The sequence below is a fragment of the Leopardus geoffroyi genome, chromosome D3 (assembly GCF_018350155.1).
Source record: "Leopardus geoffroyi isolate Oge1 chromosome D3, O.geoffroyi_Oge1_pat1.0, whole genome shotgun sequence".
Classification (NCBI taxonomy): Eukaryota; Metazoa; Chordata; class Mammalia; order Carnivora; family Felidae; genus Leopardus; species Leopardus geoffroyi.
In genome coordinates, this window is record NC_059339.1 from 45,764,598 (window position 1) to 45,785,640 (window position 21,043).

General features: G+C 44.5%; 1 protein-coding gene across 4 annotated transcripts in view; it reads right to left on the bottom strand.

The window, feature by feature from the left end:
* The window catches only part of TMEM241 (transmembrane protein 241), a 137,283-nt gene that overhangs the window by 67,787 nt on the left and 48,453 nt on the right, over positions 1-21,043 (bottom strand). For all 4 annotated transcript variants that reach the window (XR_006707934.1, XR_006707933.1, XM_045459798.1 and 1 more), the window contains exons 6-11: positions 18,946-18,971; positions 17,113-17,164; positions 15,223-15,271; positions 14,310-14,355; positions 12,176-12,211; positions 9,801-9,835 (exon numbers count right to left, since the gene is read on the bottom strand). Coding sequence is in view for 2 of the 4 variants with exons in the window: in XM_045459798.1 (XP_045315754.1) it covers positions 9,801-9,835; positions 12,176-12,211; positions 14,310-14,355; positions 15,223-15,271; positions 17,113-17,164; positions 18,946-18,971 (244 nt within the window). In the remaining 2 variants the exon portion in view is untranslated. The remainder of the gene's footprint in view (positions 1-9,800; positions 9,836-12,175; positions 12,212-14,309; positions 14,356-15,222; positions 15,272-17,112; positions 17,165-18,945; positions 18,972-21,043) is intronic.

The window sequence follows — 21,043 nt, forward strand, 5'->3', positions numbered from 1 at the left end:
CTTTGCACACAACACCATCGGGCTCAGACATCTAGTGCGTGAAATACACGGTATCTGTGGAAGTGCCTTTCCACACAGAGGCGACAGAGAGGTAACCCTAGGCACCCCAGCCCCAGAGCCCCCTGTTCGGTCGGGTGAGGCAACAGTCCATGCAGGCTTTGCGCTGTCTCTCTGGCAGCTGTGGTTCTTGGCCCTGTTCCAACTTCCCTTCCGGTTTCAGAGAAACTGCAGTGCAGTCAGCGTGATGATGAGGAGGGGCAGAGAAGAGATCAACTAAGTGCAGGACCTCAATATTCTTCTGGCGCCGCCTCCTCTCTGCACCCAAGCTGTCCTCAGAAATGCTCCAGGGACATGAATGAGATTCACGGAGCATTGGCAGCCTTTCCGGCCCAGCACAGGCTGCCGAGGGGCTCTAATGAGCAGTGGAGTGCTGAGAGGTGGACTGGAAAGGAGGAAGGCAAAGGAAAAATCACAGTCCTAGGAAATTTACCAGTCACATGATAACCTTCACCCAAATCCTAAAAACGGACTCGATAAATTATTGAGAGAGAGAACAGCTTATTTTTGAGCCATTTCTATGACCTCCATATGTTTCTCACACAGTACTAGTTGACCATGCCTGTCTCTCCTTTTGTAACCATCAAGTCCTTGCGAGGTGGGACCGTACCTTACCCATATCCACTGTGTTAGGATCAACCCATAATAAGCACTACTGAACCAGAAGTATCCAAAACACCTAAACTCCTCTTGCTTCCCCTGCAGAGAATGTTCCACTTTCCAGTTGGCTATGCTGGTCTTTAATTTCAAATTTGCCCCACATGCTTCCCCTCTGATGCCTTCAGCCTGCCTTGTCTTTCACTAGAGTTCTTGAACAAAGAGGGTGCATGCCAACCTCTAAAGAGCAAAGGTTAATGACCACATGACAAATGGCCCTGAAAATGAGGCAGTGTGTGGCTGGCTGGCCCAACCTCAGTAGAATGAAATTCAGGGACCTAAAAAATTGGTAAAGATGCTCAAAAGACCACTCCTGCACCAGCGATTGTGAACTGCACAATTTAAGCACAGATTAAGTAGTTCAACAGTCGTAAACATAGTTTGTGGCAACAATATGCAGCTTAGGCAATAAAGTTCTAATTGAGCCCTCACTTTTAAGTTTTTATTTAAATTCCAGCTGACGTACAATGTAATACTAGTTTCAGGTGTACAATATAGTGATTGAACACTTCCGTACAATGCCTGGGGCTCATCACAATATGAACCTTCATTTTTATGTTCCAGTTAAAATCTGCTGACTTTCTGAGTGAGGGAATGAATCCGAATTCTCTGAAGACTACAGAACATGAAACTGCCATGGTGAAAAGTGTGGCCCAATCTTACCACACTCAAGACTTACTGATATTTGAGCATCAAGACAACTTCCTGTCCCCACATCGTAGCCCTTGGAACTGGCAGGAAAATGGAAGGTCAGCTCCAAGAAGTAATTAGTGCTACTTGCTCTCATCTCCCACGTGAGCAAGAGGCACACCAGGTAACAAGGTCATTTCTGGGTCAGATTCCTGTGGTTCTCTCTCTGTTTTGGGTCCTTGAAATTCTCTCCCTTTGAACACACAACAGAGGGGCTCAGTACAAATACGAAATGCACACTTTCAAGCAAAGGAAGAACTTCTCTTCTCTACTAGTGCTTAAAATGGTCCAAGGGGAAGCAAGGTTCCAAGATTCTTGAAGCCTCTGCATGAATCATGAGGTTGAAAGATTAGAGGGGGAGGTGGATTTCATTCACCAAGAAGCAAACCCAGTGCCCAAAGGGGGAAAAGTGGCAGGGCCAGAACTAAAGAGACCTACCCAATCCCTACCACCATGTCCCGAGTACTCCAAAAGTGTGTCCCAAAGCCCCATCCTATGCATCTAAAAAACCGCTTATCTTTCTAGTCACTCGGGAATGAGTGAGAAGGGTAGCTCATACAAAAGCACTAGCAAGAGACCACAAAGACTAGCTAAAATAAGGCTGACAACACCAAATGTTAGTGAAGATGTGGAGCAACTGGAACTCTCAGACGTTGCTGAGTAGGGGTGTAAAATGGTATAAACACTTTAGAAAACTGGCACTTTCTTAAAAAGTTAAAACTACATCAACTCTAAGACACAGAATTCTAAGTATTTATCCAAAAGACAAGAATAGACAAAAAGTCCTGTATAAGAATGTTCACGAGCACCAAAAACCATAAAATACCTAGGAATAAACATAACCAAGGAGTTGAAAAATCTATACTCTGAAAACTACAGAAAGCTTATGAAAGAAATTGAAGAAGACACAAAAAACTGGAAAAATATTTCATGCTCTTGGATAGGAAGAATAAATATTGTTAAAATGTCAATACTACCCAAAGCAACCTACATATTCAATGCAATCCCTATCAAAATAGCACCAGTATTCTTCACAGAGCTAGAACAAACAATACTAAAATTTGTATGGAACCAGAAAAGACCCCAAGTAGCCAAAGCAATCTTGAAAAAGACAACCAAAGCTGGAGGCATCACAATCCTGGACGTCAAAGCTTTATTACAAAGCTGAAATCATCAAGACAGTATGGTACTGGCACAAAAACACTCAGATCAATGGAACAGAATAGAGAACCCAGAAATGGACGCACAAATGTATGGCCAACTAATCTTTGACAAAGCAGGAAAGAATACCCAATGGAATCAAGACAGTCTCCTTAGAAAGTGGTGCTGGGAAAACCGGACAGTGACATGCAGAAAAATGAACCTGGACCACTTTCTTACACCATACACAAAAATGAGCTCAAAATGGATGAAAGACCTAAATGTAAGACAGGAAGCCATCCAAATCCTCAAGGAGAAAGCAGGCAAAAACCTCTTTGACCTTGGCCACAGCAACTTCTTACTCAACTTGTCTCCAGAGGCAAGGGAAACAAAAGCAAAAATGAACTATTGGAACCTCATCAAAATAAAAAGCTTCTGCACAGCGAAGGAAACAATCAACAAAACTAAAAGGCAACTGACAGAACTGGAGAAGATATTAGCAAATGACATATCAGATAAAGGGTTAGTATCCAAAATCTATAAAGAACTTATCAAACTCAACACCCAAGAAGCAAAAAATCCAGTGAAGAAATGGGCAAAAGACATGAATAGACACTTCTCCAAGGAAGACATCCAGATGGCCAACCGACACATGAAAAAAATGTTCAACATCACTCATCATCAGGGAAATACAAACCAAAACCACAATGAGATACCACCTCACACCTGCCAAAATGGCTGACATCAACAACTCAGGCAACAACAGATGTTGGCGAGGATGCGGAGAAAGAGGATCTCTTTTGCACTGCTGGTGGGAATGCAAGCTGGTGCAGCCACTCTGGAAAACTGTATGGAGTTCCTCAAAAAATTAAAAATAGAACTACCCTACAATCCAGCAATTGCACTACTAGGTATTTATCCAAGGGATACAGGTATGCTGTTTCAAAGGGGCACATGCACCTCAATGTTTATAGCAGCATTATCAACAATAGCCAAAGTATGGAAAGAGCCCAAATGTCCATCGATGGATGGATGGATAAAGAAGATGTGGTACACACACACACACACACACACACACACACACACACACTAGAGTATTACTTGGCAATCAAAAAGAATGAAATCTTGCCATTTGCAACTACGTGGATGGAACTAAAGGGTATTATGCTAAGCAAAATTAGTCAGAGAAAGACAAATATCATATGACTTCACTCATATGAGGACTTTAAGACACAAAACAGATGAACATAAGGGAAGGGAAGCAAAAAGAATATAAAAACAAGGAGGGGGACAAAACATAAGAGACTCTTTTTTTTTTAATCTTTTTTTGTAATGTTTATTTATTTTTGAGAGAGAGACAGAGTGTGAGTGGGGGAGGAGCAGAGAGAGAGGGAGACACACAATCCGAAGCAGGCTCCAGGCTCTGAGCTGTCAGCACAGAGCCCAACACGGGGCTCGAACTCATGAACCACGAGATAATGACCTGAGCCGAAGACAGACACTTACTGACTGAGCCACCAGGTGCCCCAAGAGGCTCTTAAATATAGAGAACAAACAGAGGGTTACTGGAGGGGTTGTGGGAGGGGGATGGGCTCAATGGGTTAGGGGCATAAAGGAATCTACTCCTGAAATCATTGTTGCACTATATGCTAACTAACTTGGATGTACATTAAAAAATAAATTATATAAAAAAAAGGATGTTCATGAAAGCTTTATTTACAACAGCCAAAAACTGGAAACAGCCCTGGTAAGCAACAGCAGGTGAATGGATAAACAAAAGGAGGTATGTTTATTTGCTAGGTATGTTCATACGCTAGCACCCTACTCAGCAATAAAAGGGAATAAACTGGTGATACATACAAGAACCTAGATGAATCTCTGAACACTACATTGAATGAAAGGGCCAGACACAAAGGAATACTTCCGGGATGCTTCCATTTATATGAGGCTCTAGAATAAATAGAATTTATCTATGGACACAGAAATCAGATCATGGTGGCTTTGGTGCTAGGTGAGAAGGGAGTAATGAAGAAGGGGCAAGAGGAAACTTCCTACGGTGACAGAAATGGTCGATATCTTGATGGGAGTAAGCTACACGGGTGTATACATTCGTCAAAATTGACCAAGCCGTACACAAGATAGGTGCATTTCATACACGTAAATTATACCTCAATTTTTTAATGTTTTAAAAGCACTACTAAATAATTAAGATACAAGTTAAAAAAAAGAAGAGGTGAAAGGAAACCAAAGGGAAGAAAGCCGTGCTTTAAAAATATCAGCAACTGTTGGGGCTCCTGGGTGGCTCAGTTGATTAAACATCCAACTCTTGATTTTGGCTCAGGTCGTAATCTCACGGTTTGTGAGTTCAAGCCCCGCCATCAGACTCTGCGATGACAGTGCACAACCTCCTTGGGATCCTCTCTTTTCCTTTCTCCTTCCCTCCTCCCTCTCAAAAATAAATAAATAAACTTTAAAAAAATAAATAAAAATAGAAATGTCAGCAATTGTTAACAGATCCTTCATAAAAACACTGTACCCATGGGCCCTGAGACTTAACTGGGTCTCAACTTGTGCAGGTGCAGGGAATCAGGAACATGCCCTTCCTGACACTCCGGCCCTGCAGTGGACATTCTAGATGGAAAGTGTAATAAGCAAGTGGGGAAGAATAAAGGGTTGTTCTCATTTAAAAATGGGCTAGACTACTCATGGGTACAATGAGAAAGCTAATGAATTGGAAGGAATTGGAGCTCCCCCATCACAGGAGTCCTCGAATACCTCTGGAGGAGAGGTATTTTCCTCAGGTGTTTTATTTGCTTAAACTCTGTAATAATTGTAGACTGCTATGAGAAAACATCACCAGGACCCATCAAAGAGTTTAGGGTAATTGACTTGGGTTTATAAAGCTGAGAAAAACTGATCCCCTGGTTCTCTTCTAGATTCTGAGCTTCCATCATCTCTCATACCAGATTTCTACCTTAATATACCTATCTGCTTGAGTTATCCACTCTACCAAACAAATATAACCATTTTACTGTGCTTGAGTGCTTTTTGAAGCAACAAGTCGCTGCTTACAGCTGCTCATGTTGTGCACTGCCCAACTTCAAAGGGCAGGGCACTGTTCGGCTAGACCACAACAGTGTGTGGCAACCCTGAGAGTTTCGAAAAGTTAAAGCGAATCAAAACCTAGACAGTGACTTTCATGTGGTTTTCACAAGCAGCCTCCCTACTCTAGTCAGGATTGTTTTGCTTACTCAACAGCCCCGAGTCAAGCAGGCACTTAAGGGCCAGCCCCTTGATACTAAGGTTTCAAGTCAATGGCACTCCACTGACCAGAGGTGAAAAGAGAAACGGCCACACACATCTTTAAGGCCCCTTGGCACACAATTTGTAGAAGTTCTAAGAAAGCAGCAAACGGGATGGTGGTGACCACACGCAGAGTACCGTCACAACAGAGAAGTAGGTGTGGTTTTACAGTGTTTCCCTGGGACGCTCATGGATTAAAAGCTGAACTTGGTGCTGGTACAGATGGAAATCTTGGGCTTCTTCCAGAAGGCTGCCACCAGTCTGTATATAACCCCACACACACACCTTCACCGGGGCCTTTGCCAGAGCCCTGCTATGATGGCTACTGAGGCCAGAAGGATTCCTGAACTCTACAGCTCTGGGGCATCCCTTCACTGGGAGCCTCAGCCACCTGCAGCAAGGGAGGCCAAGGCCACCTCAGCTGTTGACACCATGGTCACAGCCAGTCTCATAGGCCAGCAAAATCCTTCTCAGGAGCCCAACTTTCTTTACCTGGCCCCTGCAAAGATAATCACCTCCACTACCTGAAAACCACAACGCACAAACTTGCATGCAGGAGTCCTTCCAGGGAAGCGTACGGAGCCTCTCTCTGATGAACCCCATGGGAGTTACAACTCCCTGAGCTGCCCACCACAGACTCATCCTCAGCCATTCACCATACCGTGCAGTCAAAACCTGCAGAAGGAATGGGGGTGAGTATCTGACGTCCATTCAGTTGTTGTTGTTGTTTTTGAATATAATCTGAAGGAAAATTCATTGTTGTAAATATCTTTTTCTGGTATAACTGAGTTCTAAACAGGTTCTCAAATAAGAGCGATTTGTTTTTGTTTTTGATGCCCTATGCATTGTTTTTTTAATTGAGATATAATTCACCCTTCTAAAGGGGCTCCTGGGTGGGTCACTTGGTTGAGCGTCTGACTTCAGCTCAGGTCATGATCTCATGGTTCATGAGTTCGAGCCCCACGTTGGGCTCTGTGCTGACAGCACGGAGCCTGGAGCCTGCTTTGAGTTCTGTGTCTCCCTCTCTCTCTGTTCCTCCCCTGCTCATGCTGTCTCTCTCTGTCTCTCTCTCTCTCAAAAATAAATAAACATTTTAAAAAATAAAGTGTACAATCCAGTGGTTTTTAGCATATTAACAGAGTTGTACACCATCACCACCAGCAAATTCCAGAACACTTTCATCACCTCAGAAAAAAAAAAATCTGAGGCCTATTTAAAAAAAATTTTTTTTGAATGTTTAATTTTTTTGTGTGTGAGACAGAGAGAAAGAGAGCATGAACAGAGGAGGAGCAGAAAGAGAGGGAGACACAGAATCCAAAGCACACTCCAGGTTCTGAGCTGTCAGCACAGAGCCTGACATGGGCTCGAACTCACAAACCATGAGATGGTGACCTGAGCCAAAGTCTGATGCTTAACCAGACTGAGCCACCCAGGTGCCCCGAGGGGACTATTTTAAATTACTCTTCGCCTAGGCCATTCTGCAACCATAGGCTACTGACCACTTTGTGTTCCCAGAGAGTAAGTGCCCAAGATATTCTTGCATTGACCTAAAAAGTTTAGCAATAACTCAAGATGAAATGTGGGATTGCTGGCCAAACCGTATAAACTATTACCAGCATCACTGTGCTCAGAAACTGGTAGACAAAACGGCCCTCAAACTGATGAGGGAGCATAAGGCAAGCTGACAGGCCGCAGCCCTGCCCACCCCCTAACCCCCAGGTGGGATATGTGTGATATTCCTCCCACTCCTTGGCTGCCCAAGAATGAAGGAAAGGGAAAAAACAAATGGTTAAGTGATAGAGATCATAGTCCTGCAGGACCTAAGTCTCCATTACCCCTCCATAGTAATGTGGGAATCAAAGGCAGAAGGAAATGGCAGATAGAACTAAATTTCCTTATAACCTACAGCCCCTTGACAAACACTTGAGGCTGGCAGAGTAAAACGTTTTTCCAGGAACTTCCTACTGTTTTAACGCTAATGCTTTGCTAGAGGGAAAAACAACCTTAGCTTGACAATAGCTAGGCCTCCACTATCCTGGGAGTCTTCTTTAGCATACGAAAAGCTCACTAGAAACTTCCCATGGACTTTACCTCCCCCAACTCCATAGTATATAACCAGTCTCTCTTCATGGTCCCTGGGCAGCTCTTTCTGCCCACCGGTCCTGTCTCCATGCTTTAATAAAATCACCTTTTTGCACCAAAGATGTCTTCAAGAATTCTTTCTTGGTCATGGGCTCCAGACCCCCATGAACCCCACTATCACCCCAAAAACCTCATCAAAACCAAGAAAAGCTCCACAAGGAAGTTTAGTAACACTGAAGGTATTCACTCACTCCAGAGACTTTATAATAAACTGTAGAATCACTGAAAAAGAAGCATTTAAAAAGAAAAACCTGAGACAAGGGTCAGGAGACCTAAACTCCAGTCTCTCTCTGCTATTCACCTCCCCTGCATCATCTTGGCCATATCCCTTAACTGCTCTGGGCTTCAATTTCCTCATTTGTAAAATATGACGGCACCAAGGATAATCACTGAGATTCCTTCCAGCCCTGAGAATCATGAGTAACAACGAACAAGCATCACCTCTTGGTTGAAAGGCTGAGGGATTTCTTGAGGTGAGAACCATTCGCCCAAATCCACCAGTAATCACTCAGGGAGCAATAAGCATGCAAACCAAGCAGAACCAGCGAACTTTCCAAAGGCTTTGACCGAAACACATCTCAAAGGGGAGGTTCCTTAGGGGGCTCTGCAATGTCTGGTGGGTGGCAACCTCCTGGCCGTGCGAAAGAATGACAAGAGCGCATGTAAAGGCAGACAACCAGCAGTATGGGTGAGCAGACTGTTCAGGGTCAACACCATGGGGTCCATATGATTTTTATTTTACAAAGGATAGGCTTTCAACACATGAGAGTGCAGAGAGCACTCCACAGCAAACCTCAGAGTCTGGAGATAACACGAGACTGTGGGAACGGGCAGAAAATAGATGCGCATCAGTGTGGGCAAGTGTAGACTAATGCATTGAGAAAAAGATGATTCAAATTGTCCTCATGAGGCATGGTTTGGATGGGTCACATACAATCTAGAAACACTGAGTCACTCTCGACAGTTCCCTCAAGATACTAATTCAAAGAGTCTGAAGGAGCTAAAAGCACCAACAGAAACCTTTCATTGTTTTGGGCACCATAGGAGCTAGAAAGGGCCTTAGAAACAACCCGGTTCACCTTTCTCATTTTAACTGAGACTCTGAGAGCTCGGGAAATGTCTCATGCACAGCAAATGGCTAACAAACATTAGTTTAAGGAGCATGGCCAAGAAAACATGTATTTCCAGCCATACTGCACACAGATACTATTTCGTTATCTTTGGCACCAACTTCAAAACGGTAAAAAACCACAATGGAATAGAGTATTGTGGGAAATTCCTGAATCTGAAAAACCACTATAGAGTAACCAAGGCAGCAACAAGGTAAAGGTAAGCTTTAAAACTTGACTTCCTTAATCAGGAATCTTGAATATTATTGGCTAATATACGATAAAAAGGTATGAAAGGAGGTCAATTAGAAGTAGGGTGAATTTGAACTTTCTCACCAAATCCTTTAGCACTGGGATTGAAGAGCGATTCTGGATGTTTGAAGAAGGAACTTTAGAAGTGGAGAAGGTGAGCACTAGTTTATCCAGCAGATAATAAGCCTGTCTGTACATCTGAGACCACACCAGATGAAAACACAGACAACAAAATTGAAGAAAGGGTAAGAATAAATTCATGGGCGATAAATCCACAATGGGTCCTTGAGACCAGGTTCAAGTATGTGGGCCGTGCCTAACCCCTGAGCTTCCATCCTGAAGGCAAACCACATTCTCCTACAAAACGTCCCTTAGGGATAATAAGGGGGCGGGGAGGGTGCGGTGTCAGAGCACTGGGTTGAATGGGCCACATAAAACAGTCCAACTTACCTGTCGGATGAGATGCAACTGCCAGGAGCACCACACTGAAAAAGAAACAGCAGAGCAGTGAAGAAGTCTTTCCCAGCACTGAAAAATCACAACGTACATTTCCACCCATTCTACTTGGAAAGAGTGAAATTAGCCTAAATGCAAATTATCTGCACTGAATGGTCTCATTCTGCCTAAATCCAACTTGTCAGTGAGAGGGTGAGGATCTCCCAAGATGCCTCAGATTTTGACAAGAGGGTTGAACATACCCCGTGACGGACGGAGGATCTATGCCCCACTCTGAGGTCATCTATGCCACCAAGAATTATCACACTCACCTAATCTTCCAAGAATATTTGTAAGCTAAACAAAGCAAACTGTGAATTACAAATAGGCTGCAATCTAAAAAAATAGCTGTTGGGTGTGAGCTGAATCTACTTTTGCCACAAAATTAAATTTGTAGAGGGTAAGTTAAATTCCCAGGGGGCACCTGGCTGGCTCGGTCGGTAGAGCACGTGACTCTTAATCTCGCGGTCATGAGTTCAAGTTTCACGTTGGACATGGAGTCTACTTAAAAAGACTTTCCAGGAGAGCGCCTGGGTGGTTCAGTCGATTAAGCGTCTGACTTCAGCTCAGGTCATGATCTCGTGGTTCATGAGTTCAAGCCCTGCGTTGGGCTCTACACTGGTGGTATGGACCCTGCTTGGGATTCTCTCTGTCTCTGCCTCTCCCCTGCTTGTGCTCTCTCTCTCTTTCTCTCTCAAAATAAATAAGCTTAAATTTTTTTTTTTTTTTTTTTTAAAGGGAGATCAAACCAGTTGTTGGCTCTGTCAGGCAGAGCTTCTGGCTGGCAGACCAGCACAGCTGCCTTAGGGATCTGAAGGATCCCAGTTCTCTGGGTGCTGATGGCCTCAGTATCCAGTGCCCACAGGAAACTGAACGGCAGCCCTCGTTCTGATTCACATATCTTCATCACTCGTACTGAAATCCTTGGAAACAGAATCGTGGCTTCTTCAGTGGGGTGCGGGGCAGGCCCAGCCAGGAAGCCTTTGGCACCAGGCTCACAAGCAATGAGTGTCCTTACTGGAGGGGAAGGAGCTGGGCTGACAGAAGAATGAGTCAGGGGTCACAGAGGCTCACTTTTCCATCCCCTTATTCCTTTGCCACTCGAGCAGACTATAATAAGTTCTGGGGAGAAAAAGAACTGCCAGCGTGTTCTGATGTCACAGAAACATTTTAAACATCAAGAGCCTTCTGCATTTTCAGAAGAATCTCTTGAAAAGGCTGCTGGTATGTCTGGGCAGAGTGGAACTAATGATTGTTTTCAGCAGAGTACAAAAGAGGCCTATAGCCATGCTTGGAGTGGATCCTTTCAAAAAAAGCATTTTAATAAACTGATATTTATGAGCTTTATCTGCAGATGGAGAGTACAGCTCATGTTGAACGTTTTAAGATGAACTTCCTGCAGGAATCAGCATGACCAAATGCTGAGAGGCACATCCCCGGCCCGGGTCATCTTCCCAAGCATGGCTGCATTCGTGCAAACTTGGGCTCTCCATGGCAGAGCTCATGCTCCTTCTCAGCTAGGTCCCAGTCAGCGACCACTAACCTCCAAAAACACTAGGCAGCTGTTCTATTTAGCTGACAGAGCCCTATTCTTTGCTTGGCTTTAGCCAATGGTATATGAACAACAGTCCATATACCGTATTTAAATATTATAAATCAAGCTTCAAACTTCATTCTATCTTAATAAATAAATATACCTTCAAAACAACCTGGAAGCCTGGATTAGAACTCAGAATTCTTGGAGTCCTTAGAGCTTCATATCAGAATGTGGTCGCATGGACAGATCCAGCCTCTGGCTCCTGGCTCCCAGTGAGCCCCCTTCTCTTTCCACCCCAGGCTCCTTCCTGCACACTGAGGCCTCACACGCTTGTGTGTGGACACATCAGCCTGCAAACCCACCCTCCATGCACACCCTCCTCCCCCACTAACAGCCTGGTTTTGGACACTTCTTGGGTCTAGGAAAGAGTTGGGAAGACAGACCCAAGGAGGCCTTGGAATCAAGCTCGGGACCAATTGAGCAGGGAATTCTAGATCCCAGGCTAGAAAGGAGGGTACGGGCCCTGGGAAGAAATGTCCCCTTAGACTTACAGACTCCATAAGCCATGGGGAGAAGCATGGCCTTCTGAAGTATGGAGCCAGACAGAGGTCCCTCTTGCCTAGTCTACGGACAGAACTACGATTTGGTTTCCTCGACTTTAAGTCATCTCACAAATTATTTAGCTTTCCTTTCTGGTAGGCACATTGGCTCAGAATCAAAGCATTGGAAAATAAAAATCCATTAGCGCCAGAAAGACGTGAGTTGTTCTTTGAAAATGTAAATTATATTTTACCTGAACATGTAGTTTAAGTACTGCTGGTCAATGTCACTAAGGAATGAGAAAAAAGAAAAAAAAAGATAAAACATGTGAAATTGAAGTGTTTTACATACACAAAATAGTCATCTTCTACTAATAAATTATATCTATGGTTAAGTTTCTACATTTAAAAACTGTCAATAAATGGTATAACGAGTATACCAAACGAGTATATTCAAAACTAGTTCCTGGCTCATTTAAAAAAAAATTTTTAATGTTTATTTATTTTTGAGAGAGAGAGAGAGAGAGAGACAGAGTGTGAGTGGGGGAGGGGCAGAGAGAGACACACACACACAGAATCAGAAGTAGGCTCCAGGCTCTGAGCTGTCAGCACAGAGCCCAATGCGGGGCTCAAACTCAAGGACCTCGAGATCATGATCTGAACAGAAGTCGTCCACTTTACCGACTGAGCCACCCAGGCGCCCCTGGCTCATTTTTTTTTTTTTTTTATTTAAATTAAAAAAAAAATTTTTTTTTTTTTATGTTTATTTATTTTTGAGACAGAGAGAGACAGAGCATGAACGGGGGAGGGGCAGAGAGAGAGGGAGACACAGAATCGGAAGCAGGCTCCAGGCTCTGAGCCATCAGCCCAGAGCCCGACGCGGGGCTCGAACTCACAGACCACGAGATCGTGACCTGAGCTGAAGTCGGATGCTTAACCGACTGAGCCACCCAGGCGCCCCACCTGGCTCATTTTTAAAACACGTTTCCTAGTTTGGTGCTATCACACACATGTTCACCTGTGGCAGATTATCTTCTACATGTATTTTGCCTCCTTAAAAAGGAATGTCAACTCTCAGGCCACTGGACTGGCTCCTGGGGCTGCCATATTTGACCAGTAAAAATATAGGACACCCAAATAAATCTGAATCTCAGATAAAGAATCATGTTTAAGTATGCTCCAAATATTGCCTGGGACATAGCTACACTAAAAAAAGGATCACTACTTATCTGAAATTCAAATTTCACTGGGCATTCTGTATTTTATCTGGCAACTCCACTGGCTTCTTGCTGCAGAAACACTTCATTAAAAGAAGGAAAGGTGCTCTAGGGACCCAAGTCACAGCCTCCGAGTATAACCCTCTCCCAGGGGTCCTTCCCTTCAGGCCCACCAGCGGGCCCTGAAACCGAGAGGCCAGTGAGGCCAGTCTAGGGCCTCTGACCTCCCAGCTGCAGCCCAACTCACACCAGGACTCCTGTCTCTTCCATTTACATTTGCCAAGGCTGGTATGTTGACTGCCCAGAATAGAGGCTTCATTTTACCCCAGAACAGACTGGGGAATTTCTGGGTCTAAACAAAGTCAAGTTAGGAAGGGGCTGAGGAAACCAGAAAAAAGAGTTGGTCTCTGAGTTGGAAGAAGTTAACTAGGGCCCAAAGCAGCGAGTCACACAATTTTTATAAAAATGTCATCTGAACGCTGCCTCTGAAGGGAGAGGGTAGAGGACCCCGCTGCTCTTCAAACGTCATTGGTACGATCAGGTGCTGGTGGACCCCGCCTGGAACAGCCCAACAGCAGGACAAATGGCTTTGGGGGCCCCAGGCTGCTGTGCCCTGACCATAACCCAGACTTGCAGAGTTTCTGGCTGAACAGAACAAGCTCACGACACTATGGGCCTCACCTCTTTGCTTTAACCAAACAAGAATTCACCACACTTTAAAAGTTTACCTTAGGGCACCTGGGTGGCTCAGTTGGTTAAGCATCTGATTTTGGCTCAGGTCATGATCTCACGGTTCATGAGTTTGAGCCCCACATCGAGCTCTGTAGAGCCTGCTTCAGAATCTATGTCTCCCCCTCTCTCTGGCCCTCCGCAGCTCACACTCTGTCTCTATCTCTCTCAAAAATAAATAAGCATTAAAAAAAATAAATGAATTAATTAAATTTTACTTTTAGCGTTGCCTGGGTGGTGCAATCAGTTGAGTGTCCGATTCTTGATTTCAGCTCAGGTCATGATCTCACGGTTTGTGGGTTCTGACCCCCTTGGGGCTCCGTGCTGACAGTGTGGAGCCTGCTTGGGATTCTGCCTCCCTCTCTCTCTGCCCCTCCCCTGCTTGCTCTCTATCTCTCTCTCAAAAAAATAAAATAAACTTTAAAAAAATTTTAAAGTTTACCTTAACGCATTGGGTTTCCAGGACTTCTGCAATATCTTATAAGCCCCTGAAAACGAAGCAATGGGTGTTACTGGCACAGGGCATTCTGCATAAAGGGCTGCAGGCAATTCCAGGGAAGCATGAAACCCACATGGACAAGGGCCGCCCTTCCCACGAGGGACATCCACAGCCGACAGGGGGCGACAGGATGTGAAAGCCACAATCCCTGTGATAAAAGTTCAGTACAGAAGAGTGCTGGGCCAGGAAGGCTCGTGATCAGCAGAAGGAGACAATTAACAGGAAGCTTTCGGCTTCCTTTGCAGGGTGCCCAGGAGAAAGAAACACTGGATCTCTGAACTGTGTGTAACAAAGTCAGGGCACTGCTTTCCCTCCACGACAGCAGACAGGAAACACTGAGCGTATGATTTGAAATAAAGTCAGACAGGCTTTTTATTTCCCTCCCTTGCTTTTCTTCGGGTATACTGCTGAAAGAGGGTGTTTCTGACCCAAACTTCTGGATCTCCCTCACCACTTTTTGAGAACGCCAACCGGCATGTCGCAAGTAGACTTGAGCAAGTGGGGCCCGAGCCATGGTGAGTTAATTAATGTTTGTCGAGAAAAAGAGGAGACTATATCAGAAATGAAAATGTTTGAAGAAAACTCCAAAACAGGAAAATCAGATCAGAAAATGCCCATGTAATTTTAATCCTGACACCTGGTCTTTTTTTTAATTTTTATTTTTAATATAATTTATTGTCAAATTGGCGAACATACATACAGTGTATAAAGTGTGCTCGTGGTTTTGGGGGTAGATTCCCATGGACACCTGGTCTTTAATCTTCCTATTGCTCAGAGTCACTGAAAAGTGGACATACATGATAAGGTCAAAATAATAAGCCTCAATTATTTAAGTAAGCATTCTTTTAAAACTTACCTACACAGAATAAGTGAATTACAGCCCAGAAATATCCATCTGGATCAAACTGTAACACAGGATTAAAAAAACAAAAGTGGCTGTAAGTATAGACAAACAGGATCCAGCATAGCACTTGGAAACCCTAAATAACGGATGCACAGTGCCAAGCAAGGGTTCCACAACAGGACTCTCGGGGTCTTGGGCCAGTCCGTCCTCATTTCTCAGCTGGTTGCTTACAAAATCTTCCTAACAGGGCTCTTTGTCTCCAGCACCCCTTGCCCCATTCTCCACACTGTCCTCACACTGTCTCTAAAAGGCTCATCCAATGGTGTTGCCTATGGCTTAAAATCATTCACCAGTCCCCCAGGGACTTTAGGATTAACTTCAAACTCATGACACCCAAGGATCTCTCTGACAAGCCCAGTCCTATCTACTGTGCCCCCTCCAGGGAAAGAATTTGCACTTCCCCAAGCATGAATGCTCCCCCTCCACCAACTTGGGGGGGGGGCACTCCCTCTCTTCTTCCCTTCCTTATTTTTCTCCACAGAAGCTTATCTCATCTGACATGCTCTATTTCACTTGTCACCTGTCTCTTTCTCTACCATCCACTAGACTGTAAATTCCCACAGGGCAGGAATTGGCACAGGGGCATGCACATAAGATGTGCTCACTAAATTTGAATCACAGAATACTCAGGACAGCTCCAGGGCTGTGCCCACACCTGCTTTGTTCTCCCACCCAACTCCTCCTCACCCTTCAAGATTTCGGTCCGAGAGCAGAGCAGGGCTATCATACCAGATACATCTGGTATCAGTTCTAAAATCCCCACTTATTCATTAGCTGGGGACCTTTGGGGCCTCATTATTCTTTTCTTTTTAAAACATTTATTTATTTTTGAGAAAAAGAGAGCATAAGTGGGGAGGGGAAGAGAGAGAGGAAGACAGAGAATCCCAAGCAGGCTCCTCACTGTCAGCACAGAGCCCAGTGCGGGGTGTGAACTCACGAACTGTGAGATCATGACCCAAGTCAAAATCAAGAGCTGAACGCTCAACTGACTGAGCCACCCAGGTGCCCTGGGGCCTCATTATTCTTTAGCTCTGTAGCGGAGATAATAATAGTCCCTTTCCTCATAACACTGTGAGATTTTAAATAAAATAAGACTTGTAAAACATTGGCACAGAGCCTGGCACATAGATAGCTCCCTATAATTGTTAGCTATTCCTCCTTTCTGGGTCCCTGAGTCTTCTTAGGTGCCTCACAACATCCCGTATCTCCCCAGGACAGAGCTCTGGCCTCCCTGTGTTGTAATTATCTGTTTATTATCTGTCCCCCTCCCCTTCACTCTGTCTAGACTCTGCCTGGATGAGGACAATTCTTCTTTGTGTCCCCAGAGCCTGGCTCAATGCCTGACACTTGATGGGGACTTAATAATTGCTGGGGGAGAAAAGAAAGAAAAGAGACCCACTAATGAGATGACAGTACTGGGGGGTAGGGGTGGGTCCTCAGTGCCTAATAAAGAAAAACTCAGGATAACAAAGTGAAAATCACTCTACAGATGAGGCCCTTGGCTGAGGGGGAAAATCAACTTTGCCTCAATGCATGAGGCTAAGGCAACTTGGGCACCGGCTTGTGGGTCCTCCAAGCACCTACAGAGGGCAGACTGCACCCACCACAGCACCCACAGGCCAGAGCCCCGCTGCATTGCCACAGCCTTGGGGAGAAGGCAATAGCCTGAGGAAAAGATGTTAACCTGGCCAAGAGGTACCCGGCCCGGAAGCTTTGAAATGCATTTGTACAGACTAGGGTTCTTCTGATCCTAGAAGGAAGGACCAGAAAGTTCTGCTCATACACGCAGGCTTCAGAGAGTAAAAGACACTTGGAAGGCAAAATGAATGCACTTGAACTGACCTGGGAGTCGTTGAAGGGGAGGCATCCTGCAGCAGCCAGGAGGAAGAGGGCACTGTGCAAAGGGAGATAAAACAGGCAGCTTCACTTTTCAACATCAAAGTGTTTCCCAGAGACCATGGAGATTGAAACACATCGAGTGGAGCACGGATGAGGCCAAGACCCTGCGAGACCAAGCCCCGTTCCCCCGTCCCTCCTCTGACAACCCCAGTAGGTAGTTGTCAACCATGTGCTCCACTGGTGACCAGACAGTTTCTTCCCCGGTGCTCAGCTGGCCTTTCCCCAGACACAGGCATTTGTAAAACCACAGCTGGCTCACTGGAGTAAAACAGGATGCCAGTGAAATAGATGATAAAAGGAGATTTTTTTCAAACTGCAGATGCCCAAAAATACACTAGTGGAAAACTAGGCAATCAGGCTGTAGTTACAGCACTTGGGCAAAAGAAAGCACATTAAAACCTTGGTTGCAGCACCTTTGCCAAGTGATCAAACTTAACATCTCCAATGAGAGGACAGATGTACATCATGTGCCTCCTGATATGAAATCCTGAAAGGACCCAACGTCACTCAGACGGCATTCCTGCCAAATATGCATAACCCACCCCGCATGGCCAGCTGGACCGAGGCAGGGGAACCGGTACAGAGGACTCCTCAGAGCTGGGACCTCACAACCCTGGGAAGGTCAGGATGACAGGGAACATCCTGAGTCACAGGAAGGTCCTCCACTCTAGCCCATCCCCATCCTAAAGCCTTGCCAACTCTTAAGAAGGCACACAAATGGCTTCAAGAAGACTCCAAGGCACCAGATTACCGAGGCACTCAGAGGCAAAGGGTGTGGTGAGTGGAGGGAGGCTGTCGGAAGGGTTTCTGGGACCACATAGGATGAGGCAGGTGGAAGGAGAAGAGAACTCTAATGGACTGGGTGTCTACCTATAGTAGAAGACTTTACAGAATATAGGATCCTTCCCCATCCACAGGCACTGAGTGTTAGACAGCCCCTTGGGGCTGAGAGAAGATGGGGGCCAGCCAGGTGTGAGACAGCGCCTGGTTTTCCCACCAAACCGGGCCTTGAGCAATACCTTAATATATCAGGTATTAGTGGGTTTTAATGCCTCTCTTTAACACCCGCTAATCTTTTAAACAAGAGAATGAGTCCTGACAGTGTTGTTGTTATTTTTTTTCCAAGTAGCAGCCTATAATAAAAGCAAAACAAAAAGTCCTAAATCCGTGTGTCTGTTAGTTTCCTATCTTCAGGAATGAGCTTCGTGGCTATTGTAGAGGAAGCCGGAAGCAGCTAGAGAACAAGGCAGTTAGCACACTGGAGGCACAGGGGCCGCCTGAGGGTCCAGCCCGGTTCGTGTTCCAGCCGAGGAGATGAGACACAGAGGGCTGTGAAGTCTGCCCTGAGTCACTTTGCCATGGCCGAAGACGACGACTCAGATCCCTGACCTTGCAGCCAGCACTTTTCCACCACGGGAATCATAAAAACCCATTAAGTTGCAAACAAATATTTTTCAAATTTTAAGTCATTCCCATGTTTTCCATTTTACTTCTCCCATCAGCAGCGCACAACTCTTAGTGAAGGTTTGGGCGACAGCAGCTGAAATCTAGCATATGTTATTTTCCCCTTAGGAACAGAATATTTCAGGGAAAAAATACACAAAGAGAGAAAGAGTAAAATTTAGAATAAGACACAAAATAGGGGTATATAAGCGTACATAATAAATTCTGTCCACTCTCAAATAGGAATCTGCAACAGTTTATCATCAACAGTTAAAATTAGGTTAAATCTTCTATTTTAGAGGGCTGTGGGTTTTGGGGGTTATTTAAACTTACCTACAGATCTTTGCAGGAGAAGTTTTCTGTATGAAAATAAAGAGACTTATAGTTACTATCTAAAAATTCTTTTTCCCCTTAAAAGAAAATATTTTATTTTTAATTGTTTTTAAGGTTTATTCATTATTGAAGACAGAGAGAGATTGAGCATGAGTGCGGGAGGGGCAGAGAGCAAGGAGACACAGAATCCGAAGCGGGCTCCAGGCCCTGAGCTGTCAGCATAGAGCCCGACATGGGGCTCAAACCCATGAACCACGAGATTATGACCTAAGCCAAAGTTGGACGCTTAACCGACTAAGCCACCCAGGCGCCCCTAAAAGGAAATATTTAGATCCAGAGGCAAATAAGTTTTGAGTAAGCTTATCGGGGCCTTAAGCATTTGCTGCACCTCAGTATTTCTTGGGGCTTTTTCTGCTTGGACCACATGAAGAATGACTCAGAGGTCCAGAGTTGAATCATCTGGGCAAAGCACTCTGGGTGTGCAGTTTTACTACCCTCACCACTGGAATTATGTTTACTCACAAAACCCCAAAATGATGCCAGGGCTAAGCCTTCAAATATCTTACACACCAAGAAAAAAGAGAGAAATTGATGTGACCTGTGTAAGAAGAGAAATTAAGCTCTTGTTCAACTTCTGTTCCAACCTATCTCCTTATATTTTCCTTTCATTAATCCGGCTCTGACTCTGGGCAGTGTTCTAAATCCTCGGGGATGATGTATAAGTGAAGAAACGTGAAAATGGAGAAAGAACAGTTAACTCCCCCCACTGCCCCCAAAAAGAGAGAAAGGGCAGACTGGGGAAATTGGCATTTAGAGCTCTCTGAAATGAGGAAATTCTAATGCAGACTCTACCTTTAGCCTCTCCTTTTTATTAGTCATCTAAAGGGAATTAGTCCTCTGCACTCAGGAAAAAAGTTCTAGCAAGGAAAAGCATAGATTTTTCTATATTTGATAGAGGAAATGACAGATTAATTCTGGTCATTTCAAAAGGATTACTTTGCTAGTTGAGGACAAACTATAGTTTTTATTACTCTAGTTCAGGGAAAGTGAAGTATGAACATATTGTTTAAAAATGAAGCACTCGGGGTGCCTGGGTGGCTCAGTCAGTTAAGCATCCAACTTCGGCTCAGGGCATGATCTCACAATTCATGAGTTTGAGCCCCACATCGGGCTCTCCACTGTCAGCACAGAGCCCGCTTCAGATTCTCTGACCCCTTCCCCTCTGCCTCTCCCCCACTTGCGTTTTTTTTCTCTCTGTGTTTCTCTCTCCCTCTCTCTCAAGAATAACTAAACATTTTTTTTTAAGTCTGTTAAAAATAAAGCACTCAAAAGGCACAAACTTCCAGTTATAAAAGAAATAAGTCTTGGGGATGTAACGTACAACATGGTGACCATAGTTACTAATACCGTATCGTAGATCTGAAAGTTGCTAAGAGAGTAGATCCTGAAAGTACTCATCACAAGAAAAAAAATTTTATAACTACCTATGGTGATGCATGTTAACTAGACTTATTGTGATCATTTTGCAATACATACAAATATCCAGCCGACATATTGTACACCTGAAACTAATATAATGTTATATGTCAATTATATCTTAATTTTTTTTAAATGTGAACCACTGACAAGGAAACATGTTTTGCTATGAAGGCTATCTTCAGTTTTCATGCATTGCTAAATAATCCAGTTTGTACTATTTTAATAAATAGATCTTGTTTGTATGCAAAGGAGTGGCTTGCATCTGTGTGCTGAACCTGCCTCAGCTGGCCACGCCAACCTTGACTCTACTGCCACCTGGTGGGGACACTTATCCCTTCAGTAGGGAAATGTGTCATTAAAAGAACCAAATGTAATCAACATCTCAACAGTTTGGCAGGAAAGTAGCAATAAGACAGGGACAAAAAGCACGTCCCAGCTCTTCCATGAATAGTAAACACGTTCACCCAGCAAGTGTCTGTCTAGGGGCTTCCGACACAGGGCAGCAAATCAATGCAGTGCTTGAAACAGTTCACCCATTTCTCAGAAGAGAGACTGCTTGTTTTATTTTATTTTAAACATGTCTTGGGGCACCTGGGTGGCTCAGGCAGTTAAATGTCTG